This window comes from Xyrauchen texanus, chromosome 47 (genome assembly GCF_025860055.1).
Source record: "Xyrauchen texanus isolate HMW12.3.18 chromosome 47, RBS_HiC_50CHRs, whole genome shotgun sequence".
NCBI lineage: Eukaryota > Metazoa > Chordata > Actinopteri > Cypriniformes > Catostomidae > Xyrauchen > Xyrauchen texanus.
The window spans coordinates 4922281-4936161 of record NC_068322.1 but is presented as its reverse complement, the minus strand read 5'-3'; the positions used below and the strand labels follow the sequence as shown (position 1 = coordinate 4936161).

Sequence of the window (13881 nt, the reverse complement as noted above, 5' to 3'; positions counted from 1 at the left end):
CGTCCTGCGCTCAGCTGTGCGGTAAACAGCGGCGGCGAGCGGCTGCGGACTGATGCCGAACCCATCGCGGGTACGGACGGACAGCATCAGGAGGCGACATGCCAGCTCCTGCTCATCTCCCGCTCTTTAATAAACGGCACCGATGAAGCCTCCCCTGTTCGACCCACACCGGACCGATGGGCGGATAGAGGAGAGCGAGAATGTACTGGCGCGTCGGGTTCGCCTGGAGCCGCTCCTGCGTGCTTAATCTGGGTTGGAACAAGAGCTTCTCCCTCGGCTCGTGCGGCTCCGAGGAGCATCTGTCGTTGTATGGGTACATCATCGCATACCCGCTGCAAGAGTACGGAGGGATCATGTCAGCGTTAGCATCCGACGCCTGGTGGAGGAAAACACTCTACATAACCGGGGGCGCGCTGCTCGCCGCCGCTGCCTATCTACTACACGAGCTGCTCATCATCAGGTACCTATGGATAATTTACTATCTATCTATCTATCTATCTATCTATCTATCTATCTATCTATCTATCTATCTATCTATCTATCTATCTATCTGAGCAATACTAAAGTACATATATAGGATAGATTATAATTTATTAGCTATATTGAGTGTATGCAAGATATCTGTGTGTATTTAGAAGCATTAAAGAGAAACTGTAAAGAGAAGATCAGCTCATATTCAAACCTTTTTTTTTGTGATAGGGACATATTATACAATCAGACCCGTGGGATGTGTGAGGGAGCATGAAAAGGGTCTGTGAGTGAACAAAATGTCATGGTGGAGGTCTCCATCCATCCTTAGCAACATAAATGTCTGGGAAGAGTGCAAACACATGCGATGCAGTCCATTTGTTGTCCACTAATGTGGATGGAGGGATAACTGAATACCTTCAAACTGAATGATTTCTGCACATGATACTAGGATAGGATTGCAAGAGACTAGTTATCCTTGTGCAAAGCATGAACGCTGACATGATGATGATGTGTGCTATTTCAAGGACACAGTTGTAAGAGCTGTTTGTTTTGGCCTAGAGGAAATGCCTCCTTGTGTTATTGTGATGTGGCAGAATGACCTTTATCGACCCCTCGCGACAGAGTGTGTAAATACAGAGCTGTCGATATAGCGATCAGACTGAATTCAGGCGAAAGGACTGGGTTTAATCAGAGCTTTTGTTTTGTCTCTGACCTTTGGAGAAATGGCAACACTGTTAGTCCACAGCAAGGCATCTCCGGTTACACAATACCCTGGGAAAGCCTAATGGGCTCTGGCTTTCACATTCTGGAGTTCATAGCTCATTAAAAAGCCTATCAAAATAGTTTCAGGCATGACTTACACAATTATAAAATATATAAAAAACGCTTTATTATTGTCAAGGTTAAACATAATCTGATACATTTATTATTGTTGCAAAACTGAAAAGAAAAAAGATAGCAGGTAAAACACTATGATACTTCATTGAATTCCAGCACCAGCAAACTGGACAGCGCCAAGTCCTTGACATTGAAGGAACAGTTCAACCAAATATGAAAATCCTCTAATCATTTACTCACCCTAATTTCATCTCAGATGTGTACGACTTTCTTTCTTCAGAATAACACAAATGAAGAATTGTAGAAGAATATCTCCACTCTGTTGGTCAGTACAATGCAAGTGAATGAGGCCTAAAACTTTGAAGCTCCAAAAAGCACATAAATGCAGCATAAAAGTAATCTATACATCTCTGGTGGTTTAATCCATGTCTTCTGAAGCGATCTAATCGGTTTTGGGTGAGAACAGACCAAAATTGAACTCCTTTTACACTATTAATCTTGACATCAACAGTCTCCTTGGCGATCATAATTTCAAGCTTGATTACACTTCCTAGTGCCATCTAGCACTCAGCACATGCGTCAAGCACTAGGAAGTGTAATTAAGCATGAAAGCATGATCGTGCGTAGAGACAGCAATGGCTAGATTTATAGTGAAAAGGATTTACATTTTGAAGAAGACATGGATTAAACCAATTAAATTGAATATATTACTTTTATGTTGCATTTATGTGCTTTTTGGAGCTTCAAAGTTTTGGTCACCATTCACTTGCATTGTATGGACCTACAGAGCTCAGATATTCTTCTAAAAATCTTCACCAGTAGAAAGAAACACATCTGTGATGGCATGAGCATGAGTAAATGATGAGAGAATTTTCAGGACTAAACCCCATAAGTTTAAAGGCAAAGGAGTAATTTTTCTATGTTAAAATCACTTCCCCAGAAAAAGGATAAACACTGTGACATCTTGACCTTTCTGAACATTACTCTGTTTGATTGAGAACCCCACTTTACTTTTAACTAGAAAGTTAAACTAGAAAGTTGATCTTAAATGCTTTTAGCATTTTCGGATTTGCTAACCTATTCATCAGTTTCCTTTAGTTATTAACTTACTGTACAATTCTATATTTTCTGCCCATTAGAAAGGAACAGGAGTTGGACTCTAAAGATGCCATCATTCTGCATCAGTTTGCCAGGCCCAAAACTGGAGTCCCTAGCCTGTCCCCCTTCTGCCTGAAGATAGAAACATACCTGCGGATGGCAGACCTGCCCTACCAGGTACAGTAGCTAATTCTAAACAATCTGGGAGTGGTAAACAGATCTTGAAAGTGCACGTTTAAAGAGAGAAATGTGGAAACAGACTTTGTGTTTTTCACTATTAGAAGTTTCTTGATTTCAAACTTACAAACTTTCCATACGTATGCAGAATATGATATTCAGTCATCTCTCCCTTTTCTTCTCAGAACTATTTTGATGGGAAGTTGTCCCCTCAAGGGAAGATGCCTTGGATTGCTTATAATCAGAAGCAGGTGTTTGGGACAGAGTTCATTATCGACTTCCTGGAGGAGAAGCTCGGTGTGAACCTCAACTCCAGCCTGAGTCCTCAGGAGAAAGCCATCTCACGTGCCATCACCAAAATGGTGGAGGAACATTTATACTGGTGAGACAAAGCTAGTTTCCCCCCAGAGTGAGAATGATGTCATCATTTACTCACACTCATGTTGCTACAAACCTGAACGACTTGCTGTTTTCCAAGGAACACAAAAGGAGAAATTTTCAAGAATGTACCTGTCACTGCTTTACATGCATTGGATCGGGACTGGAGCTTTCAAGCTTCAAAAGCGGCTAAACGACTTTTTGCAAGTCATTTTCATCTTCATACAAGTTTTTGTGGGTGTGAAACGGACTCAATTTAAGTTGTTATTTAATTAAAACTGTGATGCATGGAGCATTCCTAGTTTATTCAGAGTTCATACTTTGTGCAGCTTTAAAGCTCCAGTCCTCTCTGATTGATTGCATGGAAAGGAACGATGTGAGGGTGAGTAAATAATGACAGAATTTCATTTTTGGGTGAACTGTTCCTTTAAGTCAGCAATTGGTTTCATGTCAATAGAAGAATACTTTGTGTTAGAATGTGTTTTAAGCATGCATGTGTGCTTTAGGACGATAGCTTACTGTCAGTGGGTTGACAACGTGGAGGAGACGCAGAAGATGTTAGCCACAAACGGGCCGCTGAGTGACGTGCTGAGGTGGATTCTGAGTCAGGTGAACAGCGGCATCGTAAAAAGAGAAATGTACGGGCACGGGATCGGACGCTTCTCGAAAGAGGAGGTTTATAGCCTGATGGAGAAAGACATGCGCACTCTCGCCACACTCCTCGGTATGTTTGGATTCACAGTACGTGAGGCATTTTGCAGCTGTGAACCAATAAGTCGAAGTCATTTCTAATCAAATCATGGATGTCAACTGATTGGTCACTCACAACTTAAAATGGGACACAGACTGTATTTATAGGGTCACAGGGGAAAAACAATGATAACATATATTGTATTATTAACTGTTAAAAGGGAGGAGCAAAGTTGTGCTTATAACAATTTGTTGTGATGTTGATGTCAAAGTCTGTGCGTCCAATCAAACACTACATGAGTTTGTCATTTAGTAGAAGCAAGCCAAATTAGAAAATGCCAACATGCCCTCACCCTTGAAAACAAAACTAAAAGAAAATACATATATTTTAAAGACTACTTGATTTCAGTGTAACGGCTTGGTCCTGGTGCAGAACCAGTGGTTGATTCTTATAGATGGTATTCAGAGCTTTCAAAAGGTTACAAAATAATACTGCAGTGGATCGGTGCTTCCCTCTAGTGTACAATGAGCCATATTGCAGCCTGAGTTGCACTTCTATAACCTTGATGAGACAAGAACATAGACACAAACTGACATAAGATACTGCCTTTCACATGATGGGCAAGATTCAAAATATTGATTTAATTTTGTTCCATTGTTTTCCATTATTTCCCCTACAGGCAGTAAAAAGTACCTAATGGGCCCCAAGTTTTCTACAGTAGATGCTGCTGTTTTTGGTCATCTCGCTCAGGCCATGTGGACTCTCCCTGGAACACGTCCAGAACAGCTGATCAAAGGTAAGATCTTATTGAACTTTCATCTGTAAATGGTTACTTAGGTTAAAAAGTATACGAATGCATAAGGGAATGTGAATATTTTTTATGTCCTGTAACTGGCCACTATCTCTTTCTACACCGATCAGCCACAACATTAAAACCACCTGCCTACTATTGTGTAGGTCCCCCTCATGCCGCCAAAACAGCCATCTGGCACAAACAATCATGACATGCTCCAAATCACTAATCACATTTTTCTCTAGAAATTACTCAGAATGGTGCCAAAAACAAAAAACATCCAGTGAGCGGCAGTTCTGTGGATGGAAATGCCTTGTTGAGGAGAGAGATCAATAGAGAATGGCCAGACTGGTTCGAAATGACAGAGTCTACACTAACTCAGATAACCGTTCTGTACAATTGTGGTGAGAAGAATATCATCTCTGAATACTATTCTGAGATGCGGGTTGGCGTTGTTTTGGCGGCACGAGGGGGACCTATACAATATTAGGCCGGTGGTTTTAATGTTGTGGCTGATCGGTGTATGTATATATATATATATATACACTGTATAAATACTAGGGCTATCAATTTAATGTGTTAATTCCGTGCGATTAATTTGATAAAAAATAACGTGTTAAAAAAATGTACGCAATTAATCGCAATGCACCTGGACCGTATTAAGGAAGATTCCTGAGAAATGCAAGCTTGTAGTACCACCTGTTTACTCCAGAGGGCAGTAAGTGAAACTTCAGCTGTATGAGCAACGCGCGGTTTATACGATGAACAAAACAACACTTCAGCAGGCAGAAGAACACAAACATGTGTTACGTTCTTGCGTTCAAAACACTTGATGGAGCGCAGATTCAAACTAAGAGATCTCAAGATGTGTTCTAAGTATTAAACTATATTTAACTTGACACAGTCACCTAAAAATTAATGTTTATGACACAATAATTATATATATATATATAATTTTAAATATATAAAGATAACTATGTATAATTATTTCATCATTATATATTGAATTATTGTTATATGAGGGGCTTTCTCAGCAAATATTTGTATATGCGATTAAATGCGATTAATCACGATTAATTTATCGGGACACCATGTAATTAATTAGATTGATTTTAATCGATTGACAGCCCTAATAAATACACAGTACATGCATGATTAAAAAAGTTCTTATAAAAATAGTTTTAGATGGACTATAGCAACATAACAAAATTATTTGATGTCAACTACTCAGATATTTAATGAAACAGCATGAACATACAGGTTAAATAATGCACTGACAGTCCAAAATTCTGTTTTGGCCCTTTTAAATTACCTCAACCTTTTCCCACTCTGTAGGAGAGTTTATAAATCTTGCCATGTACTGCGAGAGAATCCGCCGGAGATTCTGGCCAGAGTGGTTTGTGGATGCCGATGATCTTTACTACGATGGACTGAGCGAGGAGCCGGATTCTCCTTCCCAACTTCCAGATTTGGGTCTGTACTCTAACAGTGACAGCTTTCAGGAACAAGAAAGCTCTCTGTCACACAACGGCAGACAGACTCCAGACAGCGACATCACCGGACGATCCCTGTTTGATTCTGATATGGACACCGAATGCTCGGAAATGGAGCAGCTGAAGTGTTAACCACACCCCCCTTTATGATGCATCTGCACGGGCCCCGCCCCTTTGTTCTCCCTCAAGCCCCTTAGAAGTGGAAGGGGTGGTCAAATGAAGATGTTGCCATGGTTTCCCCAGACTCTAAGCGAGAGATGGCAATAAAGCAGAGAGTGAAGTTATTGAAAGAGAGGATTTTCTTAAACTATCACAAGAAAACAAAAGTGGTAACTAGGCCGGAGAGAATCTCAATTAAATCAAACAGAAAACTAATAAAAGAGAGAATGAAAAGGAGTAAATGATGCCTTGGCTGACTCACTCCTCCCACAGTGTGACTCAAAATCAGCTGAATTACATCACCATGTGTGTCCTCTTTACATTCTCCATGCGTGTTTGTTGCTAAACAATGAGTGTGTTTACATGCACAATCCTACATAGATTATGCTTAAATAAGCCAATGATGTGTAAACAGGTTTCCTGTATTGGTGTAAGGTCATAAACAGTTTAATCGAGAAGCAATCGGCGTCTGTATATTTTTGCCATTTACCCCAATTTCGCAAGAAGGAAGGAGCTGCAGGCCGTGCTCTAAAAAGGGGCGCAAGCTCCAAACCGCCAGCAAAGATTTTAGAGAGCCACTAACCTAACCCTTTTCCTAACCTTAACCCAACCTGTCCCGATGCCCTTCTGGAGTAACCCCGCCCCTTTCTGGGGTTACCCCACCCTCTTTTGAAGATTCCTTCCTCATTTGTAGATCTCCAGGTCACAGCTATACCTACTTGGATTTGGCATTGCATGTAAACACCTTTTTCTAGCATCAATAGCAGAGATTTACCCTATGATTTCAAATCTCAAGTAAACACATTAAATTCTCATTGTTCTGAGGTCCTAATCAAACAAACAAAACTTTAAAGAAAACGCAATTGTGCAGTTCAGATTTTCAATCTGTTTTTATTGCAGTCACACAGCCCCATTAAATGGTCTGCACGTATATAGCGCCTTTTTAACCCATTCACACACCAATGACGGCAGAGCTGCCATTGGGAGCAACTTGGGGTTCAGTGTTTTGCACACCGGCATGTGGAGTCGTGTGAGCCGTTAATCGAACCACCAACCCTGCGATTAGTGGACAACCTGCTCTACCACATGAGCCACAGCCCCCCTAATTATAGACATTTGTATGTGTGTGTGTGCAGCTGAATGTATATGTAAAAAGATATCACTTGTGTTTGTCAAACAGCAAACACTTGAGATGCAAGAGCGCCCCCCTCTGCATAGCTACAGTACCTTCAACAACATGCATTATGACAAAGAACACTACACTAGAATAGACCAGCACGCCTTGAAATCAAACCTGCTTACAAAATTGCAGCTATCACAGAGAGGAAGGACATAACACAATACAGAGGGAGAGAGATATGTGTGTGTGTGTCTGTGTGTGTGTGTGTCCATCTGCTGCATGAGTGAGTCACCGAGTCATCGTCACACATGAATACACTGCAGAAATGCTCTTGCAGGGAGTGATCTGATCTCCCAGGGGTTCATACACAACAAATGACACATGCAAGTCTTCTGTTTTTTCTCTTCTGTAGTGAGATATAATCAGTATCTTGCTGTGCAAAGCAAACACGCATCCTATCTTGAACAAGAAATGCCCTTGCATTTTTTTTTTTAAATGTTGAATGGATTCAAGATGGTGTATACACAAATCTCTTATTAGAAAAAAGTGTCTCGCTATTTTCACATCCTTCAATTTGTGCTGGTGTTGGTTCTATAACAACAAAATTTGCCAAGATTATTAAGAAATGCATTGGAGGAAACATTTGTATACACATTCTGCATTATGGACGTCATTTCTACCTGAGGTGCTTTCTTAACAAAATGCTCTGGTTTAAATTTCTGCATGCCATTAATTGATACACAGTGCCAAATAAGTGTCACCATAGAGACAGTCTTTAAAAAGGCATACAAGTTGGTAGCAGTTCTGAGCGAAACCTTATCTTCAGTCAATACACACTTTTCAAACTGTATACATTGTCAGTTATTTGTGTTTTTTTATGGTTTAGGACTGTGCCTTTTATATTGAACTATGGTTTTATTTTTGTTATTATTATTACTAATTATTATTACTTATAATTTGTGTATTTGTTTAGCCTATATATCTTTTGAAAGTATCACAAAGGATTTCTTCTTGACTTTTTATGAGTTTTATATTTTTTCCTTAATATTTATACTTGTGTTTTAAATCAGGGTTTTAGTTACAAAGAGGATTTGCTCAGAGAACTGTATGTTTGAATGCAGAATCACGATATGTTGTTTGCTCAGTTGTGCTAAAGTGAATTTTTGCTGATATCTGTGAAAGACATACCTGAAACATTAGAAGAACATTAACAGTCTTCAAAAACACAAACCTTATACGCAAATAGAAAGCTGCTAATGAATTTCTAATGGTTCCTTGTTAAATTTCCCACTCTAGCCAAACAAGTGTGTCCGCTTTAACATGAATACAATGACAAGCCAACATGATTTCATGAAGATTGGCCTCTTAAGACAAAAGAACCCACTCATATGCCCAATGAAATGGATCTATGGCAACCAAAAGAGGGAGTTATGTTAAAGTCAAAATGAAAATGATGGAGAGACAAAAGATCAAGTTCAAATTAAACTCGTATGTGTTTTCTCACAGATGTCATGTGTGTGCTGATTGTAGAGCCATACTGCAGAATCAATGTTGTGTGTATCAGACCCTGGTGGATTTAAGGATTTATTATGAACTGTACAAAATATTGAGGAGGGAGGGGTTGCGTACATGATCACTGTAACATAATGAACTAAAATCGTCTGGCAAATGTAAAAGTACTTGAAATATTTCATGAAATATAGCTGTAATAATTTAACTGCATTTGGTTGTGCGTGTGATTTCTGATAACAGTCAGAAATGTTAACTTGTTCAAAAAGGCTTTCTTAAAGGAATATTCAGGGGTTCAATACAAGCTGAGCTCAATCGACAGCATTTGAAGCATAACGTTGATTTCCACAAAAATAAATTCAGTCCTGTCCCTTCTTTTCTCCTTCTCTTAATAAAAAGCAAAAATCAAGGTGACAGTAAAGCACTTACAATGGAAGTGAATGGGAAGCCAATCATTATATTTTAAAAACATCACTTGGTAACCTTTTCCGTTTAAGGTTATATCCAATTGTACAACTTCGTAGCCATGACGCCGTAACGCTGTGAAAATTTTGAAAAGTTGGTTTATGAGACATTGATTAAGAGTCTAAAATAAATTCCAGCATAAGATCAAGACTAAGGGAACACCAAAAAGTTTAAAACTAAGTTTTTATCTTTAACACTTTTGATTAATCCAATCCAAGAACTTATCTCAAATATAATGCTGCTTCTGTCAAAGGGACAATTCAAACAAGTCCAAGTCCAACCAATATACATTACCAAGACTCAATAAGTACTCGGTGACAGACACTCTGTGGCTATAGAAACTGTTTAGGCCTATTTATGAAATACATCAAAAGTGAGCCGTGAAAGTACATATTCCATCATTTTATGCTTGTGCAGGTGATTAAACAGGCCAAACGGATAAACAATTGTAAAAGTGAACAAGTGCTCTCTGCTCCCCTCATACACAGAGTGGATTTATGACCAACAGATGGCGCTCATAGCACATAATCGCACTAGAAAGGGCCCAAAAACACACAGTACAGCTTTATTCTACGAATGAGAATCGCTATTTTTCTAAGGCACTCTTCTTGAGATTCACTATTCATTAAGCACACACACACACACACACACACACACACACACACACACACACACACACACACACACACATATGTTGTGTTTCCATGTTTTATGGGGACTTTCCATAGACATAATGGTTTTTATACTGTACAAACTTTATATTCTATCCCCTAAACCTAACCCTACCCCTAAACCTAAACCTCACAGAAAACTTTCTGCATTTTTACATTTTCAAAAAACATAATTTAGTATGATTTATAAGCTGTTTTCCTCATGGGGACCAACAAAATGTCCCCACAAGGTCAAAAATTTCTGGTTTTACTATCCTTATGGAGACATTTGGTACCCACAAAGTGATAAATACACGCTCACACACACACACACACACACACACACACACACACACACACACACACACACACACACACAAAATTAAATTGAACGTGTTTTCGTCCATTACTAAAATTGTTCAACATGTGAAGTAAATTGATTGTCGTGGCTGATGATCTGATGAATCTATAAAAATAGATCATGCATTTTAAATAACATTTGCACAATTAAATTCCACAGTTAAAAAATCACTCAAAACCATTATTAGCCTAATGTTCTATTATCAGAATAGTCATAAATATGTTTTTTTATTTTATGAAAAAAAACGTGAGACTGAAGACATGTTTACATATTTTATAATATTTAAAAATATTTATTTGTTTTCTTTAATATTTAAAAAATATTTGTAATTATTGTAAATTGATTCTATGAGTTGATCCAGAATTCACGCTTTACAAAATATTAAAACAAGACTCACTTCTCAACCAATCTGTCCTCATTAGCGAGTGAAATGGCCAAAACTGATCTCAACGGTCACGCAGAAATCCAAGCAAATGAATTGTTGAAATTGATCCACAACTTCATCTTATCCGGAGGCAATATAACACTCAACTTGCCTTAATGTTGTGTAAAATTGTGAACGCCACTTATCTTGGAGATCTTCCTCCTCGGTGAAATTAACCATGGGCATTGATTCAAGACATGCACTATTTTATATAAAAATGTATTCCTTTAATGACAAAAAGGCTTTTAAAAACTGTGCAATTTTTTTTTCTGTCAAAACCAAAGACATTAATGGTCTCAATAGGGCACACTGACAGGTTGTGCTTTGGCAGTGCCAGGGTAAGTGCACAAATATACAAGTATTCACAATGCCATAAAAAATGTAAAATAAAAATCCACGTAAAATGTCCTTATTTTTCAATGCAGGCCATCAAATAATTGTAATACAGCTGGTGTAATAGTATTTCTCGTTAAAGAAAATGTGCACGACGGTTGACACGAAGAAATAAAAGTTTTGGAAAACAAAAAACACAAAATGACCAAACAGTAACAATCATGTTGAGGCTTAAACATTTATAGGTGACGCACAAAATAATACAACACAATGTTATATAATAGAGACCCAATGTAATGAACAAGGTAAACTGCCCACACTGGCTATTATTATTATTACTCTTATTATTATTATTATTATTAATAATAATAATAATATTTTTTGTTGTAGTTAAAATGCTATTTATAGGCCGTTTTACTATCTTGCTTCTTATAGACCATATTAAGGGTTTCCGAGGTTTGTTTTTGGCTGTATAGTGTAATATCAAACATTTTAGATTCCCCCCTGTATTTAAACCAGTAGACATTAAACAGCACAATATGATTTAAAACAAAAGTATCTGTCTCAAAAGTATCTGTGGTCGCATTTGGCTGCTTGGATATCTATCAGCACCAAATGTGATTTTTAAAATGGTGAGAAAAACCCCAATTAATTATGAGACATGGTATAATTTGGTTTAATTTAAGAATACTCGATGTGATGCACAGCGCTGTACAATTCTGCAGAAGGATTTAATCTTTCCTCAGGCCTCGAATTGGACGGGCGCTCTGTTTTGCACCAGCAGTGAATCCGTGATCTGCATGAAATTGGGTTGCTTTGCCTGCGCACAATAAACAGCAGCACTATAGGCCGCCTTTGTTGCAATGAAAATCAGATGCATTAACTCTCAGAGAATTTCTCAAATTTAACTGTGATAAATATACATGGATTACAATGAATAATAATAATAATAATAATAATAGCACCGCCGTTGCCATTCATATTTTGAAGAGAATGAATTGTAGAGATTGCATTTGATTAATTTCAATCATCTTTTTGTGGTCATGACGGGAAGATGTCATAAGAGAATACGCGCCCCTCACGCCTTTTTCACAGCTTTCGGTTGGAAGTGATATGATGCTTTCACAGATTCTCGGACTTCAAAGGAAAATAATAATAATAATAATCATAATATTTACGCGTAAAACATTTCCTCTTTAGGTTCACCCGCAGCGTGTAACGCCTTTGTTTACTAGAGCGCGTTTGTTTTTCCGCGCCCGTACCCTTATATTGTTCGGGCAAAAATGCGCGCTCCACTCCCTCTGAAGTGCTGTAGAAGCACATCATCATCATCATCATCATCACCGTCGGCCCGCAGTGAACGGGCTTGTGACCGCGGGACAAATACAAAGTCGCTTTCTGAGTGTGTGTGTGTGTGTGGCCGCCCCTTTTTTACGGAACAGGTGTCTGAGCCCCGTGGTGAGGCGATGTGTCCCCGTACATATCCTCGTTACCGGGTATGGGTCCGTTCTGAGGCGTCATTCTCTTCTCCTTCTGCCGTCGGTTACAAAACCAGACCCGCACCACCTCTTTCTCCAGCTGTAGGCTGTCCGCCAGAGAGTTGATCTCGGGCGAACCGGGTTTGGGACACTTGAGGAAATGGCTCTCCAAGGCCCCTTTGACACTCACCTCGATGGAGGTCCGCTTTTTCCTCTTTCTTCCCTGCGCAGCTATCTTATCCAGGCTGGTCGGACTTCCCGAGGTGGAGTCCGCCTCCTCCAGCCATTTATTGAGCAGGGGTTTGAGTTTGCACATGTTCTTAAAGCTCAGCTGAAGCGCCTCGAACCTGCAGATGGTGGTCTGGGAGAAAACGTTGCCGTAAAGTGTGCCCAGCGCGAGCCCCACGTCCGCTTGCGTGAAACCCAGCTTGATCCGACGCTGCTTGAATTGCTTGGCGAACTGCTCCAGGTCGTCCGAGGTCGGCGTGTCCTCGTCCGAGTGCTCGTGGTGTCCCTGATGAAGACTCTGCGGGTGGCCGTGCTCGCTGAGGTGCGGGCTGTGGTGGTCCTCGTGCGCGTCCCTGAGGGCGTGATGGTGCATTCCCTGCTCGCCGTACCCGGGCTGGGAGTAGATCATGCTCTGTCCGTTCGAGGTGGTCATGCTCGTCATGTGAGCCGTGGTCGTCGCGCGCCAGGCGCCCGCGTCGTGATGCTGGCTCTGCTGCACCAGATGCGCCTGTCTGGGCCTCAAACTCGGCGAGTGCTGCAGCTCCTCCACGTCGCCCTGCAGCGTGGGCTTAATGTCCTGCTCGCCCAGCGGGCTGGCTGGCCACGGCGTTCCCTCTCCCCCGTGAGACAGCGCCGCCGTTAACCACTGGTGCGCGTGGCTGAGCGTGCTCCCGCTGCTCTGCAGGGTGGTGTACTCGCTCTGCAGAAGACTCTGCGCGTCCCTGTAGGTCGGCGGCGTCTGCTGCATGTTGCCGGGCTCCGAGTGCGCGACGACGGACGCGTTGGACGTGAGGATGCTGTAGTGGTTGGACGCCGCGGTCGCCATAGTTTCCACGGTGTTCGCGAGCGCGCGTTTGACAGCTACTCTGTGCCACAGGCGGCTCCCCAGCGCGCCAGAGCCCGCGAGGATGTAGAGGCGCGCACCTGAGATCCGCCTCGCGCTGCTGTCTATTGGTCAGAAACGCTTGACAGATGTGCTTGCCACGAACAGCGGCGCGTTCATTGGTCACAGTGGATTCAACACAGAACCCCCGTCCCATTGCGCTCCTCTGAAAACAAGCACAGAGGGATCAGAAGTGACAGGGCACAGTGGGCCACTTTGCTCCAGAGGTATCACAGACTGCCTTTAATTTAAGATTTAATTTAAACTATGGTTTAATTTAGATGTTAATGGTTATTATACTGTTTTAAAGGCAGTTGATATTTACTTATGTCA

At 40.7% G+C, this 13881-nt stretch overlaps 2 protein-coding genes across 2 annotated transcripts; one reads left to right on the top strand and one right to left on the bottom strand.

The window, feature by feature from the left end:
* The first annotated feature begins 9 nt into the window (after window positions 1-9).
* LOC127639074 (failed axon connections homolog) lies at window positions 10-8933 on the top strand. Its single transcript, XM_052120919.1, has 6 exons — window positions 10-460; window positions 2448-2583; window positions 2769-2965; window positions 3468-3685; window positions 4332-4448; window positions 5781-8933. Exons 1-6 carry the CDS (start codon window positions 201-203, stop codon window positions 6068-6070), a joined length of 1218 nt encoding a protein of 405 aa, XP_051976879.1. The 5' UTR covers window positions 10-200; the 3' UTR covers window positions 6071-8933.
* A 1951-nt stretch (window positions 8934-10884) lies between these two features.
* LOC127639082 (POU domain, class 3, transcription factor 2-like) lies at window positions 10885-13589 on the bottom strand. The gene has a single exon (XM_052120926.1). The coding sequence runs from the start codon at window positions 13489-13491 to the stop codon at window positions 12391-12393; it is 1101 nt and encodes a 366-aa protein (XP_051976886.1). The 5' UTR covers window positions 13492-13589; the 3' UTR covers window positions 10885-12390.
* Window positions 13590-13881: the final 292 nt, after the last annotated feature.

What these genes read in the sequence shown, in the direction of transcription:
- LOC127639082 (XM_052120926.1), bottom strand. Translation starts at nt 13,491, where the DNA reads ATGGCGACCGCGGCGTCCAACCACTACAGCATCCTCACGTCCAACGCG.
- LOC127639074 (XM_052120919.1), top strand. Translation starts at nt 201, where the DNA reads ATGTACTGGCGCGTCGGGTTCGCCTGGAGCCGCTCCTGCGTGCTTAAT. An exon ending in TGGCAGACCTGCCCTACCAG is followed by an intron (nt 2,584 to 2,768) that starts GTACAGTAGCTA and finishes TTTTCTTCTCAG; the next exon opens with AACTATTTTGATGGGAAGTT. An exon ending in TCCAGAACAGCTGATCAAAG is followed by an intron (nt 4,449 to 5,780) that starts GTAAGATCTTAT and finishes CCCACTCTGTAG; the next exon opens with GAGAGTTTATAAATCTTGCC.